Source organism: Vidua macroura, chromosome 13 (assembly GCF_024509145.1).
Source record: "Vidua macroura isolate BioBank_ID:100142 chromosome 13, ASM2450914v1, whole genome shotgun sequence".
Taxonomy (NCBI): domain Eukaryota; kingdom Metazoa; phylum Chordata; class Aves; order Passeriformes; family Viduidae; genus Vidua; species Vidua macroura.
The window spans coordinates 16873286-16896779 of record NC_071583.1 but is presented as its reverse complement, the minus strand read 5'-3'; the positions used below and the strand labels follow the sequence as shown (position 1 = coordinate 16896779).

At 48.7% G+C, this 23494-nt stretch overlaps 3 protein-coding genes and 1 long non-coding RNA gene across 6 annotated transcripts in view; 1 reads left to right on the top strand and 3 right to left on the bottom strand.

Moving 5' to 3' along the window:
- On the bottom strand, positions 1-3020 carry RBM15B (RNA binding motif protein 15B). Its single transcript, XM_053989725.1, has one exon. It carries the CDS (start codon positions 3018-3020, stop codon positions 270-272), a length of 2751 nt encoding a protein of 916 aa, XP_053845700.1. The 3' UTR covers positions 1-269.
- A 374-nt stretch (positions 3021-3394) lies between these two features.
- Positions 3395-8316, bottom strand: MANF (mesencephalic astrocyte derived neurotrophic factor). The gene is made up of 4 exons (XM_053989063.1): positions 7986-8316; positions 5626-5753; positions 4698-4839; positions 3395-3727 (listed from the first exon to the last, which is right to left on the bottom strand). Exons 1-4 carry the CDS (start codon positions 8299-8301, stop codon positions 3543-3545), a joined length of 771 nt encoding a protein of 256 aa, XP_053845038.1. The 5' UTR covers positions 8302-8316; the 3' UTR covers positions 3395-3542.
- A 47-nt stretch (positions 8317-8363) lies between these two features.
- LOC128813724 (uncharacterized) overlaps positions 8364-23494 on the top strand; it is a 37447-nt gene continuing 22316 nt past the window's right edge. The window contains exons 1-2 of one of the 3 annotated variants that reach the window (XR_008439140.1): positions 8364-8461; positions 9185-9270. This is a non-coding gene — a long non-coding RNA (uncharacterized LOC128813724). Of the gene's footprint in view, positions 8462-8548; positions 8716-9184; positions 9271-23494 lie in introns of those variants that run through there. The other 2 variants (XR_008439141.1, XR_008439142.1) reach the window with 2 other exon arrangements.
- DOCK3 (dedicator of cytokinesis 3) overlaps positions 12251-23494 on the bottom strand; it is a 183947-nt gene continuing 172703 nt past the window's right edge. The window contains exons 51-55 of the mRNA XM_053989064.1: positions 22296-22414; positions 21295-21382; positions 17879-18001; positions 17226-17308; positions 12251-16745 (exon numbers count right to left, since the gene is read on the bottom strand). Coding sequence (XP_053845039.1) covers positions 16239-16745; positions 17226-17308; positions 17879-18001; positions 21295-21382; positions 22296-22414 — 920 coding nt within the window. The 3' untranslated portion in view covers positions 12251-16238. The remainder of the gene's footprint in view (positions 16746-17225; positions 17309-17878; positions 18002-21294; positions 21383-22295; positions 22415-23494) is intronic.

Below are 23494 nucleotides of genomic sequence, written 5' to 3'. Positions count from 1 at the left end.
TCAGTGAACAAGGCTTTACTGACAACTTTTCATACAGTTAAAAAATAAAAATACAGAACAACAGCGGACAGTGTCACATATTAAAAACGAATAAAATGGGCTCTATTTAAAATTTTAATAGATATTATAGGTATTAAAATTAATTAGAAACTAAAAATCTTACCACTTTGGTCAAGGTGTTTTGAGCCTCAACCAAAATGATCAGCCTTAAAAACAACTGGGCTGTGTGACACACAAAGAAAACATGGAATTTGAAAAGACAGTGTGGGCTAGGCAGTGTCTTTGACTATAACTATCACCATATGTTCTTCTTCTAACTTTCCCAATGTCCTTAGTGCTGACTGGAGGTACTGCTGAGAGAACTCGCAAGGAGGGAACGCGTAAAGCATGCCTGTGCTGTCCCTGCCCTTTGCCCCTCCCACGGGCAGACTGATAACCCCAGCAGCCTGCTTCTGTTTCAAGTAGGAGACCAGATTCCTGAGAAGCCGTCGCTGCAAGCCAGGCTCTACCACAGGGAAGGTCCCCTCGGCCCCTGCCCCTGCCGGGGCGGACTGGGTGGCCAGGAGCACTGCGTAGCCATTGGGGCTGCCTTGTTTGATGCGCCGGGTGACTTCATCCAGCTTGGGCTGGTCCAGCCGAAGTCTCTGAGCGATTTTGAGCTGCGTCAGCTTCCCGCCGGATGAATGGTCTTTGAGGAGTCCGTTGATGACACCCACGTCTCCCTCCAGGATGTGCATAGAGGTGGGGAAGCAGCTGTTTTTTAGCACAAGAAGCCCATTCCAAGCAAGTTGCAGCGTCTGAGCATATTCTGATAAATTCTTTAGCTTTTTGGTCTCAGATTTTGGCTCCTCGTGAGTTTTTGATTCCGATTCACCAGTTCGATGATTGCGTTCGCTGTCCCTTTTTTTGGGCTGGGGAGCATCGGCTGGCTCGCGGTGGGGTTTCTCCTCGGCCGCGTGACGATTGTTCTGGAGGGAGTTGCTCTGCTCTTTCTCGGCTCCGGGTTCTGTAGTGTGGTTCTCCTTGCGAGCCCTGTCAGGGCTGCGGTCTAGAGCTGGCCCACTGGCCTTTGTCCTGCTTCTGTCCTCGTAAGGCGAGTGAGTAGTCCTCCCACGGTCGCTGGAAAGACTCCGGCGTCTCCGCCTCTCTTCCCACGGTTTGGGCACGCTGCGGTCGCCGTCGCTGCCCCAGCGCTCCCCGCTCCGGCTGCGCACGGACCGGCTGTAGCTCTCCAGGTTGTTCCTGCGTTCGGCGTTTTTGGCAGGGCTGGCCCAGTCTGCCTCCACAAAGCTCCTGTCCCTGTCCGAGTACAGGAGGTGTGGAGGAGTCCTATCCCGCACCCTCAAGTCTTGCTCCAGGCTCCGGTGCCGGCTGTAGCCGTCAGCCAGCAGCTCGTAGTGCACGGGGAGCGGCGCGGGCTGGTACTGCTGCGGGTATCTCGTCTCTTCTGCTTTGGCAAAATCCACTCGGAGCCTCCTCTCCGGTCCGCCCAAAGGAAAGCCCCTCATCTGCGCGCAGGCGGCCTGGGCAGCGTCCAGGCTCTCGTACTGGATGTAAGCGAAGCTGTCGCCCTTCACGTAGTCAATAGTCCTGATGCTGCCAAAGCGGTCGAACTCCCTGGCCAGGGCGGCCAGGGAAGTGCTGGGGCCAAGGCCCCCCACCCACAGCCGGGTGGTGGGGTTGGCTTTTCCGTAGCCAATTTTGATGGGGTTCCTGCCCACAACGCGGCCCGACATGGCCACCTTGGCCCGGTGAGCCATATCTAAGTTCTGGAACTTGAGGAAGGCGTAGGCACCGCCCTGGCCACGTGCGGGGCGCTTGATCACCACCTCCTCGATGATGCCATACTTCTCGAAGGCGCGCCTCAGCTCCACCTCCGACACGTTGTGGTCCAGGTTGCCGATGAAGAGGTTGCGGGTGGCTCTCTGGTCATCCTCTGGCATCAGGTCTTCCTCGGCCACGATGGGGTAACTGTACGGGCGGCCGCGCTCGTCGTACAGCCCGTAGTAATCCAGGGCCCGCTCCCGCTCCCGGGAGAGCCCGATGGCGGCCGCTTCCAGCGCGAAGGCGGCGGCGGCGGCGTGGCGGGGCCGCGGCTCCCGCAGCAAGGGGCTGGTGACCGGCGACAGCGAGCGCTGCTTGTATTGGTAGGCGCTGTGCAGCGGCGGCAGGTACCCCAGCGGCTCCGGGGAGGGCGCGGGGGGCGGCGTGCGGCTCCGCCGGCCCCCGCGCAGGTACACGGGCTCCACCTTGAGCGGCCGGTCGTAGAGGAGCAGCTGCCGGGCCCGGGCGTGCCGGCGGGCATCGCGGGCGTCCCCGGGGTGTCGGAAGTTCACGTAGGCGACGCGGCCGAGCTCGGGCGTGTGCGAGAGCTTGACACTGATGTCCCCGGCGCCGCCGCCCGCGAAGCGCTGGAAGAGGCGGAACAGCCCGTCCTCCAGCAGCTGGTCGGGCAAGGCCGCGCTCAGCCCGCTCACCAGCAGCGTCTTGTACTCGCAGGAGCCGGGAGGCTCCCCGGCCAGCCCGGCCGAGCCCCCGAGCGGCGCCAGCAGCAGCGAGGGCGCGGCGCCCGGCGGCGGCCCGGCCAGCAGCAGCGACGGGGCTACCACGGCGCCCGGCAGCGCCTTGGCCTTGGGCACGCCGAGCGCCCGGGAAGAGGAGGAGGAGGAGGACGAGGGGGCGGCCTGGCTGCCGCCGCGGGCGCCCGAGGCCGAGCCGCTCCCCGCCGGGCGGTGGTTCGAGTCGCCGCCGCCGCCGGCGCGCTCATCGCCGCGGTGGCTGCGGGAGCTGGAGCCGCCTCCGCCGCCGCCGCCGCTGCTGGTGGTGGTGCCGCCGCCGCCTCCGCCGCCGCCGCCGGGCGTGGACTTGTCCCGGCTGCTGCGGGAGGCGCCCGAGCTGCGGTGCGGGCCGCGTCGGCTGCTGCTCTCGCGGTCGCGGTCGCGGGGCCGCTTGGCGGCGGCGGCCGCGCGTCCGCCCGCGGCCCCCGGCGGGCTCGAGTCGCGGTCGCTGCCGCGCTTCATCGCGCCGGGCCCGCGGCTCAGGAGGCGCCTCCGGCGGCCGCCGCCATCTTGGACAAAAGGGAGCGAAGGCGGCTCCGGCCGCCGCGCCGCGCGGGCCCTACGTCATCGCCCCGCGCGCGCCGCGCCGCAAGTCGGCGTCACGGGGCCGTGACGTCACACGGCGCTTCCCGCCGCCCGCGCGCGGCGGTCGGGCGGCCAATCAGGGCGGGCGGCGAAGCCCCGCCCCTCGGCGCGCTGAGGGGGCGCGCGCGGGGCCGGCCCGCGGATGCAGCGAGGGCGGGGAGGGGGGGACGGGGAACGCCGCGACCCGGCGGGTGCGGGGTCTGGAGAGGGGGGGGGAGTGTCCCGCAATCACGTCACACGGCACGGCTCCGCCCGGTACACACCGGCGAACTTTAATGAAAGTCCCGTACAAAGCGCGGGGCCGGCGTCGCCCCTCAGAGCCTCAAGGTCGCCCCTCACAGTCCCCTCACAGGCCCGGTCTCGCCCCTCGGAGCCCCAGGATCGCCCCGGTCTCGGCCCTCAGAGGTCTGTCCGGGCGCCGGCCGCCCTCGGCGCGTACTTGGGCATCAGTTCGTGGATCCTGCGGATGAAGTCGTACTTCTCGACACAGCCCTTGCACACCTCGCCCCAGTCATCCAGGATCCGCCGCAGCTCCTTGACGCGCAGCTTGCGCAGGTCGGCGGTGCTTAGGTCGATCTGCTTGTCTGCGGGGAGAGCAGAGTGGCATTCAGACATGCCAGGTGGGCGAGGAAGCCAAAACCCAAGAGAGAGAGAGGTGCCGGGGGTGGAAGGAACGCCTAAGTTAGGTTTGCACAGCAGATAAGGCTCTTAATGCTAAAAATTATTAGAAGACAGAAAGCTTGCTTGCAGTTTAGATGCAGGAGTTCCATAATAGCCCTGAAAGCCCCTTTATTACACGAGCAGTAACACTTCTTTTCCACTGGATAAAAGAAATGTAGCAGAGTGATTTCAAGGGAAAGATAAGAAAGTGACAACAACAAAAAGCTTTTTAGGAAGCAACACAACCTTAGTAGGAGAAATGAAAAGTATAAAGACCCACAATCTAAGGGGTGTCTCCAGGGGGTGTAAGGGCAGCTATAAGGGAAAGCAGAAGGGGGCATTTCTATGCCTGTTTTTTGTATTAGTCTTTTCAAGAAGAGGAGTCATCTTAGGAACATGAGAGTTCAAGGAAGATGATGAGAAACAGAGTGGAATGCTCTGAGGAGGCACCAGAGGAGGTAAGAAAGCATAATTTATCACCCTGCTGATGGGAACAGGAGAGCAGCTGGGACTGCAGAGCTCAGCCAAGGGCCTGAGCCCCGCCACAGTGACACCCCTGCCTGCTGCCAGCACAGGCTGTACCACACACCCTCCCAAACACAACGTTCCAAACAGCAGTGTGAGCGCAGCAGTGCTGCTACACCTGGGAGTTAGTTATTCCAGGGCTGATCAGAGTCCCTGCAGAGTCCCTGAAGCCAAGAAGGGTTAGCAGCCAACAGTCTTAGCTAAGCATCTCCATAGAACTCTCTAGGATGTTCATGGAGAGCAACCCAGGTTGTGCAACCTTACCAGGCTACAGAACTCAGGACTGAGTAGTTTTAGGATGTTGCTTCACCCCCAGTCATCCACACCCCAGCAAATCATGGGCAGGTATCATGAGTGCAGGCAACTCACCGTATTTTAGTTCACAGATCTGACTGTCTTTCTTCTTTAGCTTCTCACAGATCTTTTCCACAGGGATGTGGTGACTCATGGGCTTTGATACCTCGTTAATGATTTTGGTGGCTGCATCACTTGTGGCCCCAATGTAATAGCACTAGAGGAAAGAAAAGAGTGAAGTGGGGATGCATGGAAAAAAAGCTTCTAAAAGCAGAGTTTTCTGTTCCTGTTCTCATCTGGTTTTGCAGCTCGATGTTTACTGTTAGAGAACCTCCCCAAGGGACTAGAGCTAGAGCTGGGCAAAAGGAGCCTAACTGAGCCCAGAATACTGAGCAGGTGTTTTCCATTGCAATGATATTACAGCTGCTGAGGCTGATCTTGTTTCTTAACTTTATAAAAATTGAACAGGATTAGGATTAAAGTCTTCTTCATTCAAAGAGCCTCTCTGAAGCATTCCCCCTCTGCATGTCTGATGGTATCTCTATAGATCTCTGAGGAGAGTGCAGGCTTTTTCCTTGGGCCTCTTCATTCACAAACTGCCTCTGGTTTTAGTTAGGGCAATTTGGTTTTCCTTTATTTAGTTTTCAGCTAAGCAGCCAAAGATAAATATTTTAACAGATTTTAATAAATATTTTAACAGATTACATAGCACCCCAAATACCATTTAAGGGACAGGGAAACCCTACACCAAACAAAAGCTTTGTAATATCCAGTGCTTCAGTAACAGTGAGATGCCAGCCAGTCCAATCACTGTTGACAGGGTGGTGGTTTTTTTTCCTTTTTTATAAGGTAAAGAGATTGAACTCCTCAAGTCCTTTCATAAAAAATACAGGACCTACTGTGGCCACAGAGCCACCAAAAACAGCTCCTGGGAAGCCACATCATACAAACTCAGTTTCCCCTCATTTGCAGAAGGGAAATATTACTGACTCCCCCTACTTACCAGGCGATTCTCTTTGCCCTTTGCTTCTTTGCAGGATTTCAAGAGCTCCTTTTCAATACTGGAAGGTGTGAATTCAACATCATTGTCCTTTAGACTCTGGTAGAACCTTCCCAGGAATGTGACACACACTGGAAGGGAAGATGGATGGAGTTATCAGCCAGAGCAGTAAGCTCATGGCAGCTCTTAGAGGACACTTGTAGGGAAATGGAATCGGGGGTTTGGTTAACAGAACTTTTCTGAACTTCACCCATGGTTCAGAAAGTCATTCAGAGCACATGTGAATCAACAACATGCCCCGGTACTTTTGGTGGGTTTGTGACAATCTGAGAAATGAGATCCATGCAAGTGTCTAGGGGCCACTGTACACTGTCCCGAGTGAGCACAGGATCATATGGACACAAAACCGCGCCCATGCAAAAATGTACATTTAAAGTTGTCTTGCTGCTTTGGGAAGCAACTTGTAAGAACATGGGTGTCAAACCCAGTGCTGACAGAAAACCAACTCTGTACATAATCCTCTGAGACTCCCCGTGTGCTGACTTCAGTAACAGGGTATCACTGATTACCAGGCTGCTTCAGTTGAAATTACTTCCAAGAGAAAAAGAAATGTGATCCCATGCCATGTTCCCATAGCACCTTTCTCCTTCTTTCATTTCCACAAGCTTCTGATGCAGTTTCAGATGGAAAGAGGGAATACTCTTAGACATAACGCAACTCCCACAAGTGCAGCTGCAGCTGAGAGGACAGATCCAAGTTCCTGCCTGTGGGAAGGGCTGCACAAATCGGTCACTGCTCCTTCCCTTGGCAGCAGTCACTCCGTACGTGCTCCAAAGTGCAGCAGCCCCGTGTGTGGCTGGGAAGGAGGGCAGACAGCTTGTGGGATGACTGAGGGACACCCTGAGTGTCAGATTTTGGTCACCCTGCTGCTCACAACTCATCTGTGCACCTGGACCGAGCACTCTTCAGTCCCGCCAATTCCTGCTCAGCACCTGTGGATTCTCACCCCTTCCCACGCCAAGATGAGTGCCCAGAACCATTCTGCCTCTAAGGAGCAGGTTTGAGTTATGGCTTTTATGAGATTTGTTTACTCCAGCAGGAAGGGACTGGCAAATATTATTGTCATTAGCAACTTGTGTTCAACTCAGAACACAATGCATGGCACAGTAATTGGATATGACAGAAAATGGAGTATGGCCATCACAGAACTGAGTAGAAATGTATTCTCATTATATTAAAATTAGAACTAATTATAAGATGGGCCACTTTGGAAAATATTTTTTGTATGCATACAGCACCCTTTTTTACCTCCCACCAGTCTGTCCCCAGTCACAGACACACTGATGTTCACTGTAAGCTATTGGGAAGTGAAAACTTGGGAAGAAAAAACTTGCTGCAGGTAGTGACACTGATGGCCACTGTAGGATAGAAACGTTCCCAGTCTAGTGCAGCTGGAAGTTTTGATTTATGGGGTTCCCACCCCTCATTCTGTCTTACTGTAGAGGAGGGATATTAGTATCCCAAACTCCCAAACCAGCTACTAGAGCCCCACCTCAAGTTCTTCTTGCTTCACTTGGGGAATCTGTTCAGTGCACTGCACAGGAGCAGCTTAATTTGCTGTGCAGTTCAACAGGTTCCACCCCCGAGGCGTTCGTATTTCCGTGGTACACAAAAGGCCCGACTTGATTTGGATCAGCTCTCACGGCTCCTGGCTGTGCTCACTGAGAGGACTCCGAGCACTCCGTAATACTGTGATGATTAAGGGGGAGTCCCGGGTGAGTAACCTCACTCGCGTTCTCCTGCTCCCTGCCTGGTCACCGTCACCCGGCAGGGAAAGCCGGCGGGGAGCGCTGCCCCGCCAGTGCCGAGCCTCAACAGTGCTGATCTCCCGGCCTGGAGACGGTCCGGTCTCCCGGAGTCGCCGCTCCTCTTTCCCGTGGGGACTCTACACCACCGCTGACCCCGTGGAGAGGGACCGGCAACTTCCCGACAGAGAGAGAGCAGTACTCCCGGAAGGGAGATCCCGTCGCCGGCGCGGGACGCGGCTGGAAGCCCCGCCCCGCCTTCCCCGCGGGCATCCCGGCGCATCGCCCCGGCACCGGACACCCCCGAGCACCGTCCCGACACCGGTCGCCTGCGAGCGGCGCTCGGCCAGGCCCGTCTGCACTTAGCCAGACTTGGGAGACTTTTCCTGCCGCTGGAGGCAGCGCTCCCGCCGGCCCGGCCCAGCCCCGGCGGCCGAGCTGTCACTAGGGGCTGTAACAGCCCCAAGGCTGCTCCGCGTCCCGGCCCCACAACCTGGCGGACCGGCGAGGAGCGGCCTCCCCCCGCCGTGCCCGCGGGTCGGGCCCGGCCGCACTCACCCTCGCAGTCCCCGTCGCGCAGCGCTCGGCCACCGGCCGGCAGCAGGAGCAGGGCCAGCGCCGCGCAAAGCCCGTGGGCCGCCCGCATCCCGCCTCGCCCGGTAGCGCCCGCCGCACCGGCACCACCGGCACCACCACCCCACACCGGCTGCCCCCGCCGCCGCCGCCCCATTGGCCCGCTCCCCGCCCGGCCGCCACGCTCTCCGCTCCCATTGGCCGCGCCGTCGCCTCCACGGGAGAGTTGGCGGCCGCTGATTGGGGAGAGGCGGCGGAGCGCCGGCGCGCGGAGCGGGACCCCGCCCCCCTTCGCTGCCATTTTTGTTAAGGGAAGGGCGCTCGCGAGCGCTCCCTGACGGCGGCTGCGGGCGCCATCTTGGAAAGGGGCAAATCCTCACACCTGAGGGCGGGTGGGGCCAGCCCCGGCCCCTGTTCCGCCCCTCTCCCGGCGGTGCCGGGGCGGTGTGGGGCAGCGCAAGGTGAGGCTGAGGGTCGCTCGAGGTCCCCGAGTAGCGTGGAGTCGGCGGGGCAGAGGAGTCGCGTGGGCAGGCGGCTCGCGGGATGGGTGTCCCGTGAGGGGTGGGAGCGGCGGGGACGAGGGACGGGCTCGGTGCCAGCACGGGCACAGCCCGTCACGGGTGGCTCTGGGTACGCTCTGTGAGGTACAAGGACTGGATGCTTTGAGGAGGGACAGCTGAGAAGTCAAAATGTGCACTTGTTTCTGGCTTCTTGGGTGAGTGGTTTTCCAGAAAGAAATTTTCTTGTTTGCTTAATTCCAACTTAATATCCTAGTCGCTGGGCCTGTCACCTTTTGTCGGGGCACATAGGGGGATTCTTGGGGTTGTCCGGTGCCGAGGCTAGGAGTTGGACTTTGGTGATCCTTGCGGGTCTTTTCCAACTCAGAATATTTTTATTCTGTTCCAGAAGTCCTCACAGTTTGTGCTGTTAGCTACCTTCCACAATCCCCGACACTGTGAGTTTATAACTGAAATTCTGTTGGAGTTGGGAGAGGAGCACACACCTGCTGATAGCTCCTTGTGCGGCTTTACGAGTAACTCTGTGTATCCTGGGATATCATTCCAGTGAAAGAAGGGAGAGGCAGAGTCACACAGCCCTGTACTACCGCAAGGGAGCTCCCATGCAGCTCCATGGGCTCTTGAGGCAGCCTGGTGGGGCAGTGCCTAATCAAAATTTTCTTGCAGGTCATCAGGTGCAAGTGATAAGCTTGACGAGGTGAGACAGGCAGTGTGGGGAGGAGGAGCACCTGATTCAGGAAAGGTCACAGCAGGTGAGCAGTAATTAGGACAGTATTTACCAGTGAGAGTACATCATTAGGAGACGTGGTTTTGCACATTTCTAGATCTTTTTATCTCTCCAAATGTGGTTATTAAGATCAATATAAATATTATTAAGTCAGTCCATAATGATTTCCAGAATTGTTCAATATCAGTATACTTTAGGAAGATTATTGGCTTTTTTAGAATTATGCTCATTACCCATTAAAGTGACTTAGGTGTGCAGAGAAGTTGTGGCCCTTGTTTCTTATCAGGATAGTGGTGAAAAGAACTGTGAGATGAAGTGGCTTTGTAATTAGGTGGGAATAGGACTTAAATTTGGAATTAGGACACTTTAGGAAGGTCATAATAAGTACAGAGTTTACCTACCAAAACAGTGCAGTTATGAAACATCTTCAAACTAGGAACTTTATACATTTTTGTTGAATAGGAGACAAGTGGTTTTACTTGGTTTTGGATTGGGAAATAAGCCTCTGTATTTTAATATGGGATCCTCAAGTGCGTCTGAGGAAGAACAAGGACTCCTTTTGTATTTTGATTTTTTTTTTCCTTCTTTTTATTTATAGTTTGTTTCAGTAGCTAGAATTGATTCCTTGCATTTTAGCTTGTGCTTCTTCTTGATCCATGGTGAGGTTTTTGGGGCTCTGTTTGTTCCACCACCCTCCATGCCCTGTCTCTCTGGAGCATTAGGGATTTGTCCTGGCTGAGATGGAGAGCTTGTGCTGGTCCTCACTGTTGTTTCTTCCTATTATCCAATCTAACCCTGGTCTTTGTCAGAGTGAAGTCATTCCTTCATGTCCTTATCACTCTAGGGCCTTGTCCACAGTCCCTCTCCCGCTCTCTTGGAACCCCTTTAGGCACTGGAAGGTGCTCTAAGGTCTGCCTGGGCTAGTCAGCCAATTGAGTGGGCAGGAGAGTTAATTTGGCTCGGTGGATCTGTGGGGATTGGAGTCGTTGGGAAGTGCAGGTAAACAGAGGCTGTTCTGGCAGCTGTGGGAGCTGGGGCTGTGCTGGCTCTGCCGTCTGAGAACACAAATCTCTTACAGCCATGGGGAGGGATGAAGGGGCTCAGCCTCGGGTGCTGGGCTGCGAGGACATAGAAGTGAGTTCTGTCGGGGGGACAGGAAACAGTTTGGGAAAAGGTAATGCAGTACTGCTGTGAATGAATGCTGAATAGAAGATGAAGGGTAATAGATCTGCTATTTCAAATTGGGTTAATTTATGTGGGATTGACTGTAAAGGCCATCAAAAGAGAGAAGTGGTGTGTGAACCTTCTCTTAAGACAGCTAAACTCAGAGCTCTGTCTTGTGAACTGTGTTTGTGTCCATAGCTTGTTAAGAATCATCCAGAAATGGAGGCACAGTTATGCATAGGGTGTGGGAGGCTGAATCTTTCATCTGCCAGGTTAGAGTCATTTGTAGAGGTTTAATTTCTCCTCTTATCAGCTTTATAATGAAATTCATACTGAGTCAGACAAGCCACATTTTGAAACTGTGTTGAAGTTTTCTTATTTAGATAAGAAGAGGTATGTGGACATGGGATTTAGATTTCAATCTGACTAGTGGCAGCTTAAATAAAGTATTGGACTTGCACTGAAAAAAATTGTTCTGTTGGTTTGAACAGAAACTAGAGTATTTTTTTAACTCTTGTTTACAGCTGAGGGCTTCACACATCTTTTGTTGTGCCAAAACACAGCTTTTATTACCTGTGCTTAGTTAATAAATTATTTTTGTCAGAATAAAAACCACTTACTTAACCAAGGTGAATAACCTGGCTTAGAAACAGTCTCCAAGGGTCTGATTGAAGAAGGGTTGGGAACATATGTCCTAGGAGCAGTGGCTGAGGGTACCAGGGCATTCAGGCTGGAGGTTTTACCACCCTCTACAGCTGCCTGAAAAGTTCTAGCCAGGTGTGGGTCGGCCTTTTCTCCCAGGGAACAAGTGACAAGAGAAGAGGAAATGGCCTTAAGTTGTGTCAGGGAAGGGTTCAGGTTGGATATTAGGAAAAATTTTTTCACTGAAAGGGTAGTTAAGCCCTGTAACATGTTGCCCAGGGAAATGGTGGAGTCACCATCCCTGGAAGTGTTCAAAAACCAAGTGGACATGGCACTTCACAATATGGTTTAGAGGGCAGAGTGGTATTTCCTTGAAGGTTGGACTTGGTGATCTTGGAGGTCTTTTCCAACCTGAATGATTCTATGATTCTATTCTATGACAGATACAGACTTCAGTAGCCTGTTACAGTTTCTCTTCTCAGTATTTGATTGTGGTGTGTGCAAAGGGTGCCTTGGCAGTCCATGTACATCCTGGGGCCACCTGAAGAGTCAGAATTGCTGCTAAATGTCTTTTGAGACAGGTATCAGAAATTTTTTTGTTGGTTTGTTGAGACATTAAATGAGTTATTTTGCCTCCTGTACAATGACCTCATTTATTAGTATTAATAGAAGAAAATATGAGATTAGGAGCCTGTAGAAGTCACCATAGCTCTCAATTCCCAAATCCTGTGTTCCTACATGTCTTAACTACTATTCTTTCACACCTATTCTGTTCAAATGATCAGTATTTAAGTACTATTGCAATAAAAGAGTAGCAGTCTTTTAGGCAGTGAGATAGTGGTGGTTTAACCCCAGCTGATAAGGAAGTGGCACCCAGCCACTCCACAGCTGTCCTAGGGGAGAGCTTTGTCTCTGAAAGTATTGCCCCCAAACTGGCCTGGGGCCGTTGCAAGTGCCATGTCCATCTGCCTGACTAGACCAGGAGGGGGCTGTACCTGCTGCTTGCTTCAAGAAATTGATACTAAATAACACTTAAACATGGAAGCTGTTCCCTCACCACACACAAGGGCCTTTAGGTTGCCCCCCGTTTTTGTCATTCACACAGAGGTGGGAAGTGAGGGCTCTTCCTTGTCTCTTGTGAAGGTTTGGAGAAGCCTGAGGATAGCCCTGCCTCAAGGACAGCAATGACCATACAGCTGTACTGTTTTAATATCAGGTATTAATCTTTAATTCCACATCACAGCAGTCGAGTGAATGGGTAAGGGAAAGGAACCCAAAACAAACGGCAGATATTTACATCTAAAATTCACACCACTTATTTGTTGGTTCTGGAAACATGCTATCACAATATATACAATGAAGTACCTTTAGGACACTTGTACAAATTAATTTTTTTCCTTTTGAATTTGATTTCCATTATAGATAAGATAGCTGTTTTCATTTTATTTTAAACATGAATACACAAAAGAGAAGTGGTTAGAGGTTTTCGCCTTTTTTTTTTAAATAAGCACAGAATGCCAGAGGTTAAAAACACATTTACAGGGCAGAATACCAGTCAGACATCACAATCTATACATTTTTTGCTCAATTTCCTGTACAAATACACAGCATTCAAATGGGGGTATTTACAAAGAAGCATGACCAGAGAAAATTTAAATATCACATAATTTGTTTCCCAAAGGCTCTTGCTCTCTCCAGCCTCCCCAGTTTTGGCTGATACTCCATAGAAGGGATATGCAATATCCCTTACCTAGAAAAGGGTAAGTAAGCTAAAAACCAAATAGGGGAAAATACGAAAAAGGATCTGAGTCTTGCATACAGCAATAAAACCAACCCAACTACTGGGAAAAAAAAAAAAGTAGGATTCAGAGAAATTGTTTTAATTGCTTTTCTTCTACCACTGTAGCTCCTTCTCAATTTTGTTTCAGATGGGGCCAGCAGGTACACTGATGATGGAGAGATTTATAGCAGAATTCCACCAATTTTCTCAGGAATGCACATGCTATTTTCTTATGCAAAGAAAACCCAATGAAGGCAAGTACACTGAGGTTTGAATTAGAGTTAGGTATAGAATGTCAAGGTCCTGTTCAAAACATCCTGTTGCTGTGGTTTATACAAGGAGTCTTCAAATCCTGTTGGGCAAGTGCAACTGCTGTTGCTTCCACCTACTCCAGGACTGAGCTTGACGTTGGAATTGTACTATGCTAAAAGACACCTCACCCTACAGAGAAATAGTAGTTCCAGGCAATATTAGTTCCAAGATTCACAAAATCTTAATAATAGTCTTTCTATCTTCTGCTCCCTTTAAGGCAAACACTGGAAAGGGAGACAGAATACTTGGTAGATATCAGAACAATAACAGAAATTTAACTCCAGAGAGGCTTAAATTTGGTAAATTCAGCAATTTATTCCACCTTTCTTTATGTGGACCTGCCATAAAGTAGGTATTTGTACACATCACCTGATTGATCTTCAAACTCTTGCAAATACACAGGAAAGCCAGACTCCCCAAATGAACTCACTGCTGTTGTACCAGGTCTCTAATCAGAGCAGGATGATGCATTTTCAGAGACTGATTAGAGATCTGGTGGGCAAGTTTTCCAGCTGCCTGGGACTCAGTCCCATGGTAATTGCATTCTTGGTTCTGCAAAGTTTTATTTGCAAGGCCTGCTGGTTTTTCACATTAAGGAAGCTCGGTAAGTCACTACATTTACTACTTTTAATCTTGCTGCCAGGAAAAGAAAGAAACTGGGGCAAGGGAGATGGAATTAAAACTTAGTTCTTTGAAGAACTTCACTGGAAGAGTCTCAGTGGGATTGGAGGATAGCATATGTGAAAACATTTCACCCTTTTCTAAGGAATTACCTTGACTTACCTTTACTGAAAACATCAGTTGTTTTCCTACATTTGTTCTATACCAGAGATCCAGCTTGGTTTGTTAACACTGAATACTGTCCTAGCATTGGAAAACTCTCCTTCCTGCTAAAGATGAAACACCCATTATAGGCCAGATTTTATTATCATTGTTTAAATCGTGAAGGATATAATGATTACAAGCAGCCTGTGTTAGTAACAAAATAGAGGAAGCAAGAGAGACTTTGTTCCAGCCAAACAGGCCATTTAAGAAACAAATCCATAACTTAGTAGTTTTGCATGGGCTAGAGCTTGAGAAAGAAAACAAACAAATCCTCTTAAAGTCCCCTTCATACAACTGCTGAGTCCAGACTTTATACAGCCAGACCATCTTTAGCCAGTTCAGAAACTATGTACTCTGCCCAGTCACTGTATTTAGAGGTAGTGCTAAAGGTGACCTGTAAAAGATTTATAATAATCCTTTTTTGCTTCTTTATGCTGTTTGTAGCAGGAGAAACCGAGCAGTTAGGCAGGAATTCAAGGTGTAAGTTGGGTGCTGTTCCTGTTTCTGACACTAATTTTTATCGTGGCGGTTTTATTTGAATGTGCTTCAGGTTTTTCAGTGGTAGGAAAGAGGGAGGGCTGTTTCAATCCTACGGAGTGTGCTTTGCAGTCTGCAGGTGAAAGGGTTATAAGGAAGGCTAAAATGTGTGTGGGTATGGCAAGGGAAAGGAAGGTGGCTTGTTCATCTAAAAACATTAAATATTTAATACTATTTTGATTGAAAATTTCTTGATAAGTATGAAAACAGGAATAAAAGGTTTCTTAGAACCAAGATATTTTCTTTGTAAAGAACAAAATTACCCATAGTTATTTTTTTCCTGGACTGTGCAACTACTGATTAAAAGGCATGTTTTGGGTTCGTAGACCTGAACTGTCTTCAGCTCTGCACAGTTCTGGTTTGTGTGGTGTGGCTTGGTGTCCCCCACAATGTTCTTCAGCCCTTTCTAGAGCTTATTAATAAAAAATATGGGATGGGGAAAGGGTGTATTGCTGCCTGAGGAGAAAAGGAGAGAGAGAAATCAGCCTTCTAGAAGAGAGAAACAGCAGCTCTTACTACACATTCTAAAGAAGCAAAAGAGGAAACAAACACTTGTTCTTTACAGGTTGCCTTTAAGGTCCCTGACTCTGGGGTGTACACTTGATACCAGGCATTGCTCAAGTCTTGGTGTTTTCTGTCTGCTCTGAGAGATGGGAGATTCTTTCTGCACACCAGCTGCAGTGAGTTGTTGGAAGGGACTGAGGATATTGAGTTAACAGGAATGAATCTCAGCTCCTGTGTGATGGAAGTTGGTGAGAATTATGATGTTCAGCCCTGAGGCAAGGATTGTTGGATATGATGCATTTAAGCCACCTTTTCTTTACTGGCTGGGTCATCAACCAGCTTGTGGCATGACAAACTCAATTTGGTTGGTTTTGTTTTAATCTGGAATAGAAATGCTGGTGTCAACAGCCTGCCCAAAGCTGGGCATGGGAAAGGCCTACAATGAGGTTGTAGCTCCAGTAGCCACCAACCTCCTCTCATTCTGTAGCACAGATGAATAACACAATTCCCATGAGAAAGCAGGTTGGCTTAGCCAGTGAAAGCAAAATTTAAGAAATGAAACAGTACATAAAAAACAAAGGAGGCAGAGTTTGTTGGAAATGATATCTTGGAGATCAGTGCATTCAGCACTGCTTTAGATTGCCTCAGCACCTATGAACCAATGCAGGGAGATCACTGCACAGATATGTACAATCCTGCTCTCAAAAGAGCCAATTTCTTCTTAGAATTGCCATCTTTCCACTGCCTGCAGCTCATGCACCTTCCAGCCTGACAGTTCATAGAATCCCTGATTTCAGCAATGAGCTTTCAATTCTGTACAGCAAAGAAATATGTCCCTAGTGCAACAGCTTCTACTCATGTGCGTCTCAGAACTGGGAGGAAAGCAGGTTCAAAATCAACTTGCCACATTCCCCCCATTTTCCCCTCCACTTAAAATTGTATTTTTCAGCTTCTGCAAGTCTCTATGGCTCATATGCCGTGTGATGTGGTTAAGAAACTGCAGAAGGAATAAACTGTCCACTGCACAGAAAGTTAAAAAACATAACGGAAAGGTGTAAAAAGAAATTAAAAAGGAAAGCAGCAACCTGCCATGCTGGCCCAATTGCTTTTGTGGGCTTCAGACATAACCTTGCGGCAGTAGAAAATCGGTTTGCTGTTCTCCGAGTCCTGCTCTCTCTGTCGTATCCAGACCTGGAATGCCAATGCCAGCTGCGTACCAGGAGCTGTCCCTACTGCTCGCTGATGCCGTGCTCCCATGCCACCCTGGCCTGCTCTTCCTTTCCACCACTCACTGGTTGGGACACTTTACGATGCAACGGGCGGTGTTTGTCATCATCTTCAATTATCATCCCCTCCTCGTTCTCCATGTTTGGCAGCCGGGAGTGGTAGGGTTTGGGGGGTAAAGCAGGAGGGTCCATGGTGTCCTGAGGAATGACTCCAGATGGAGCAGAGTGGCTTCGGCATGGCTGGGATTTGAGCGACTCCAGGACATCAGGCTCAGAGAGACTGTACCTGACAGGGAGGTAGGGTGTCTCTAGATCTTCGTCAGTGTTCCAGGCCTGGCTGGGCACAGAATCCATGGTGTCTGTGCGAGGAGGTGGTTCAGAAGAATGTCCAAAATTGCTCTCGCTCAAGGAAGAGACACCACTGCTGGCACTGCCGGATAAAGTGGAGTTACTGCCATCTAGACCAGACTGCGGACTGGTGGGCGATGCAGGGATAGGATGAAGAGGGGACTGTTTGGAGAGAAACAAAACCAGGTTAAAATTGACAAAGGAGGCAATGCTGCATCTTGTGTGTTGAGCTCCATTTCAGCTTTTGACAGTGTGGTTAACAACGGTGCAGTTCCATTTATGTTCAGAATGTCAAGGATTATTGGTTTACATGTATGGAAGTACCACTTGTGGGCAGACAAGTGCACTCAACAACACCAGAGCTGTTGGAAACAGCAGCTGAGGTGATGATCAGGGTGCTGAAATCACAGCATATGGTGCAAAAAAGGAAAAGGGAAGGACCTACAACCTGTGAGTTATTTCTGTAGCATTCAGCTATGGAATAGGTTAAGAGCTTTCAGAGGGTTTTCTCATGTGCAAGTTACTAGCATGTTAGAAATAGTGTTTCTGTTTTCATAAGCTGTTTGGTGGGAGCAGAGAAGGGGGGATCCCTTTCAGGAGCCCACTGTGCCCCTACATCCCTCTCCGCTCTCCTGCCATTACCTTGCGCAACGTTCGTGCGGGCAGTGCCGGAGGAGCATCACTGAGCTGGTGGTGGAAGGCATCAAAGTGCAGTGAGTAGTGTCCTGGAATGAGACAAGGGTCAGAAATGCAGACTTGTGCTGTTTCATTGCAGCCACAGAGCTGGGTTTAGCTCTGTAATGCCAGGCAACAGCTCCACATGCTGCTAACGCCAGCCTAGGGCTGCCTGTCTGATGGATACTGCGGAGTGCATCTGTCACACACAGGCTGCTAAAGAGAAATTAAGTGCAGAGAGAGTTGTTTCACTGCTCCATTGTCAAGAATCTCATAGCAAGGCAACAGGCTCAGACAATGAACATTTGAAGTTTCATTCTGTAAGCTTAAATTACTGCTAAAGTTGGTCATTGGTAAGAAGCCACACCAAGCTTCGGCACTCTTACTTAATTCTAGTCCCAAAGTACACACAAGTCCATATTGCTTAAGGACTGCAAGAATTTGAAGATTTGGAAAAAAAAATTGAAAACCTGGCAGACCAGGAAAGACTCTAGGGTTTTTGTTTCTGTTTGTTTTTACAGGGGTAGGGGGAAAAGGCTATAGTCAACTTTTAGGTGGTCTGGATTTGTGTGTGTGTGACCTGCAGGCATTTGCAGCAGGCCTGCTGGGCACGTCCTTACCATGGGGCAGGCTTCGGGGAGGCACTGGTGGGGCCAGGATGCTCCCAGCGTGGGCAGACAGGAATGGCAGCGCCTCTCGGCTTCCACTGTCCAGGCTCCAGCTACTGGGTGCTGCTGGCACAGCTGAAGGATTGAAACAGATGGAACTCGAGTAACAGGACATGGAGTTTGTGGGGCCAGCACTGGCTTTCCAGTGTGCTCTCCAGCAGCAGAGAGACAGATTCCAGAGACTCAGTGAATGGCAGGATTGAAAGCACAGAAAGGCTACAGAGTGTTAAGTTTAGAGATGCTTTGTTAAGGAAGTGAGAGTTAGGGGATTGCAGGGTTAGTCTGCCCAGCTTCCCTCCATCCCTGGGCTCATTTCTAACAAATCTGAAGAGCAGTAGGACTTTGGCAGGATTTTTGCAAATCAGTGCGGAGGTAAAAATGAAATCCCACCAAAGGAACGGTGGCTGGATCTCGGGTGTGAGCTTTGTGGGGAGTGGTGACAAGGGAACATGGCAAAACCCTCTGGAAACACTGGATGGCCTGTGGCTGCACTGCAGGCTCAGTGAGGACTGAATAAAGGACATGATGGAAATTATACCTCAGTCTGTTTCAATATGTTGCAAAATAAATTACTTCAAAGCTCCAATTTACTAAGCTACAGAGTTGATCAAGAGCTTTGATGAGAAAATATTTAAAGACAAAAGTTTGGCCTCCTTGTATTACAGTCTCCTGAAGAGATCAAGTCTTTGCGAATCAGGAAGTATAGAGAGAGCAACGCTTGCTGCATTTAACAGAGAATGAATATTAACTTCATGAACTTGGTTTTTCATAGAAATAAAAGCTGCTTCTTGACATGAACATGAACCTTTTTCAAGATCTTGAGAATTCTGTCAACCTTGAACATTATTAAAATGCACCTTCTTTCCAAACAAGACTTGATTTATTCTAAGAAGAGAGACGCAATAGTTGTATGTTTATTTAAAAACAAATAAGCAACTGTAATTTCTTCAGATTAGCAAAGAAAGAAAAAAAAAAAAGTAATTATTTGAGCCTGTCAAAGAAGACTGAGATAAAAATAGCTTTTTCCATCTTCAGTTTGCAAAATGGAAGCCTAGAGAAATAAACATGGAGTTTGACATCTGAAGAGGATTTTCCCTTAATTAAAATGCCTGCAGCCATTTTTGATGCATTTTTTTCTAAAATGACTTTGAAAGGTTTCTCCTTTTTTTTTTGTCTCCCTAGTTCATGAGTTTGCATGAGCATGGGCTCCCCAAGGCCTAAAATTCCCTAAAGTAAAAAAGATCACAAAGTGACAGCTTCATAAGACAGAACAAACCCCATACAAATATAAAAGTAAATGTTTCTTTTTTTAAAGAGAGACTCTCAGCCTGAGAACCTGAGAAAGGCATATGAAGGAGAATCTTGACAGAGAACAGGTTCAAACCAGGGCCTACCTCTCTACATAAGTAGTATGGCTCCAGATGGATTTTCCCTGTACGCATGCCAGAGTGCTCTAATTTGCACTACTGCAATTGGTGTCAACGGGCTAAAACAGAGGAACAAGATGCAACAGCAGTGCCAGCCTTGCTCATCTCTCCTGCCATATCCCATCATCAAATGAAAAGGAGGGAAAACCTGATTTTCTTGGCCTGTAAAACTACTGCTGTGCTTGTTGTTTTGGGTTTTTTTTAAACACTGAGATGCAGAATGAGAACGTGGAGAAGAACACATGGTATCCCAATGAAAAATCCATTTATGCTTTCTCAGTGTTCACTCATTCACAGCCTTTTGAGCATTTAGGAGTGCTGGAAGAAGGTGAGATGATTTTGAAGAGTGGCTGCTGCCCAGTAAAACCAGTGTTTTAGCCAAAATGCTTCAGGGAAGAACCGAAGCAAGGAGCTCCCAGTGCTGTGACTTAGCCCAAGTCTTTCTGAGTGACTGTTCAGTGGCCAAGTTTAATTAGTGGGGAGGCTGCATTTGAACCATTCTGCCCCGGGCGACTGATGTCACCACTGTCACTGGGAATTACCGAACAGAACTTCTGACACGGCCAGGAGGCGGTGGGGGAAGTCAGGGCTCTGACTGCTCACAAAATCCAGGGCAGATGGCATCCCAGCTATGTAGAATGCTGTGGGTTCAGGCCTGCCAGGAGCACCTGCAACTGCATTTTGCCACCAGCCAGGCACAAGAGCTTGGATTCCTTCCTCACCATCCCCACTGAACATCACCTGTGTCTTTTGTGGCTTCTTAGGGATTGTGTCTTTGGTCTCCTGGCACTGAATACCACACTCCTATCATCACCCACAGATACAAATTCAAGTACTTTTTCCTAGACAGACAATAAATATCTACCTTCCTTATTCAGATCTTTCTCCTGTCCAGTACAAAGATCTCACCATCCCTGTCATATGTTTGGTTCAAACTAACATGGCTAAGATGGAGTTCTTAATCCCTCACTCCCCATCTCTCTTGTCATCACTCATTATTGTCATCAAGACATCATTTTGCCATTTATGGTGCTTGGTTTCAATGTGGACCACTCATGTTGAAGGAGGGGATTTTGATTTAAGAAATTCTAAATTTTTTTTTTAAGGTACATTTTAGTTCTGGCACAGTTACTGAAATAAAAAGACAGATAAAAATCTGACTCCACGATGTAGGTCAGACTAGAGAGTTGCAGTGGTCTTTCCTGGCCTTAGAAATCTTCTAAGACACCATTTTTCCCAGCCATACATGACTGTTGCTTGCTTAGGCAGCCTCCTCATCTCAGATTTTGATTCAGGAATTTTTCCCTCTTCTGCTTTTTCAGAATGCTGCCTTTCAGATAATTTTTGAGCCCATAATTTTGTCCATGGCACCTCCTTCACTAGCTGCTCCTTTTCTTTTACATCAAACAAATTCTTTCTCCTCTTTCAGTTTTTTTTTTTTTTTCCCCTGCAGGGACTCTGCCTGTTTTTTTTTCAGAAGAGTGAGTTAAAAAAGCATATATTGCTAATGATAAATAAATATAAAACTACCTCAGAGAGAGATTACAAGGAATGTTTGTATTTTAAGCAATACATGTGTATTAAAACCAGTATAATTCATGAGTAAAAAATACAGTCCCAGTCTTGGGCTGTTCTTAGATAACTTCTCATTTGCTGCTTTGCAGGTTTGCTTGACAAAGGCTGCAGGAATTGTTTCAATAACAAAATGCTAAACTCAGAAAGCTTTCTGAAATAGGGAGGTCTGTGCCACCTCACCCTACTGTGAAGGCTCTGAAATGATGGTAGGTTGGCAGAAGGCCCAGTTAATTAAACTGTTAATTAGAAAAGTGTGAGAGAAATGCACTCCGCCAGGAAATGTAGAAGCCCATTTGTTACTTGCTGTAGCATGACCAGAGGAATAACATTTTAGCTAGCATGCATGCTGAAGAGGAAAAGGAGTACCTTTCTCAGCCACAGACAGGTTGGGATCACTGCAAGGTTTGCATGGTCCAATCATTTGCTGGATCAAGGCGCGCTGGAAATTTGGAGGCTAAGAGAGAAGAAAGTTAGCAAAGAAGAATTAAAAAAAATAGTTACAGACCAGCTGGGGCAACATGGGGACTTTCTGTTCCTTTTTTTTAAGCAAAGAAGTTTTTAAACTAACGATTCCCTGGGAACCTTAAGCTGTGCCTACATTGGCAGGTACTGCAGTGCAAGGTGAGTGGATCTCTAAGGTGTAACAGTGCTGAGGACCCTCAATTCCTGCTCTCTGGAGGAGTTATTTCAGACTAGCTCTAGCCTGGCATTGTGCCCATTAGCAGCTGGAATACATTGGTTTCCCTCTGAAGCTTATCTTTGGTTTTGTTTGAACATTGACTTTGCATGCTTTGAGACAGCTCTCCAATGCAAGTGTGATAAGTGGGCAGGATCAGGAGAGTCCTTTCAAATGTGCAGGCCAGGGTGAGATTGAAATGCTTACATGTAGGCACACATTTCAATTTGTCCAGGGAAATTAGAGCACAGATTTTTTAAAAACCATGTATCAGTATATTATTTCAGCCTCTCATGGTTTTTGATACCACTGGAAATTATAAAGTTATTTAGAATAAACTTGGAGGCTAGACTGCAGGATGGATGGCCATGGTTCTAAACAAATTAAGAAAATGAATGGTGTGACTACTTGAATTGGACCAGGGCTCACAGGACAAAGTTGGGAAGTGAGTCCATTTTCACAGGATGTATCTGCTCTTTTAATAGTCACTACACTTTGTATCACTCAACTGCCACAGTGAGTGCCTCCAGGGGTTGACTAATAGGGAAAGTTCTGCTTCACCTCTGAAAATGATCCTGAATTGCCGTGCTTTCAAAAAATAAAAAAGAAAGCTTTAAGGTGGTCAAAGACAGCAAAATAAAGCCACAGTTTCAGGTGGTTGAACTGACACAGAAGAAACCAGAGCTGCTACCTGTCCGTTTTCCATGATAGCTGCGGGATACATGGCGCTGCTTGGTCGGTCCCGGTGGGCTGGCAGCAACATCATCATCTCCCGAGAGTGGCGGTACTTATCTGGTAGAGAGGGAGAGCCTGTAAACAAGTGAGAAAAATCACGTACACGGGACAAACAACAGCCATGTCTCTGCATGCCCAGGGATCTCAGTCCTCCTGTGCACTTGCTCGGACACACGAGCTCACAGGACTCAAGGAAACGTGGTGCCGAGCCCACTAAGCAGCTGCCTGTTGGTGGGTGCATAGCACGAGGATGGAGTAAGAACTGGCTTGTTGTATACAATTAAGGACATACCACGTAGGGTGTGTAAGATGTGTGTGTCCCTAGTTGTATGTTGCAAAGTGCTTCCTTTCAGACATAAAAAAAGTGGGCATCTGTGTGGAATCAGCTGTGTCTGTGCCTAATGCTCCCTTGCCCCATAAAGTATTGTGGAGTTACAGAAATGCCATAAAATTGTTCATTTTAGGACTGAATGTGGGAGAAAGGGATAAAAGCTTGAGATACACCATTCAGTTAAAGCAGAAATCTACAGGAAAATACTTTATTCTTTGGTTCTGGATAGAGGTTAAGTGTTGCCATTTAATTGGTGCTATCTTGGTCAGCTTCCTCTTGTTAAAGCAAACCAACCCCAATAATAAATAGCATATTCTATAAATGTGAGAGGCACTTTGCTTACAATGCTGCTGTAATGATGATTACTATTGTGTTGCTGTACTGAGCCCTTTGATGACACCAGACATTTACCAATGCACAGTAGGAGAGTAGTAGAGTTTCACAGTAGGAATAATAAGTTTGATTTATCTATTAGTTATCTGTATAGTTGTCATTTAAGATATTGGGGTATTTAATGTAACAGCTTCCTGGCAGGTGGAATTACTTGGGACTCATGTCCTTCAAGATGAGTGCCACATAACAATACACCTTCTGATGTGCAACAGCTGACAGTGGAATTGCCAGAAGAATGATTCTCATTAGTGACTTCCTAAAGTCTGACACTACTGATACACGCAACCCTTGGGATGCACAATATTAGGCAGGATTGATGTTGTGAAGCTGCTGAAGTGAGCTGTAATTTGCACTGATTGTTTGATTGCGTCACAAACACGCACTGAACAGATGGCAGCACACAGCGCATTACAGAGCCATGCCAGCTTTTG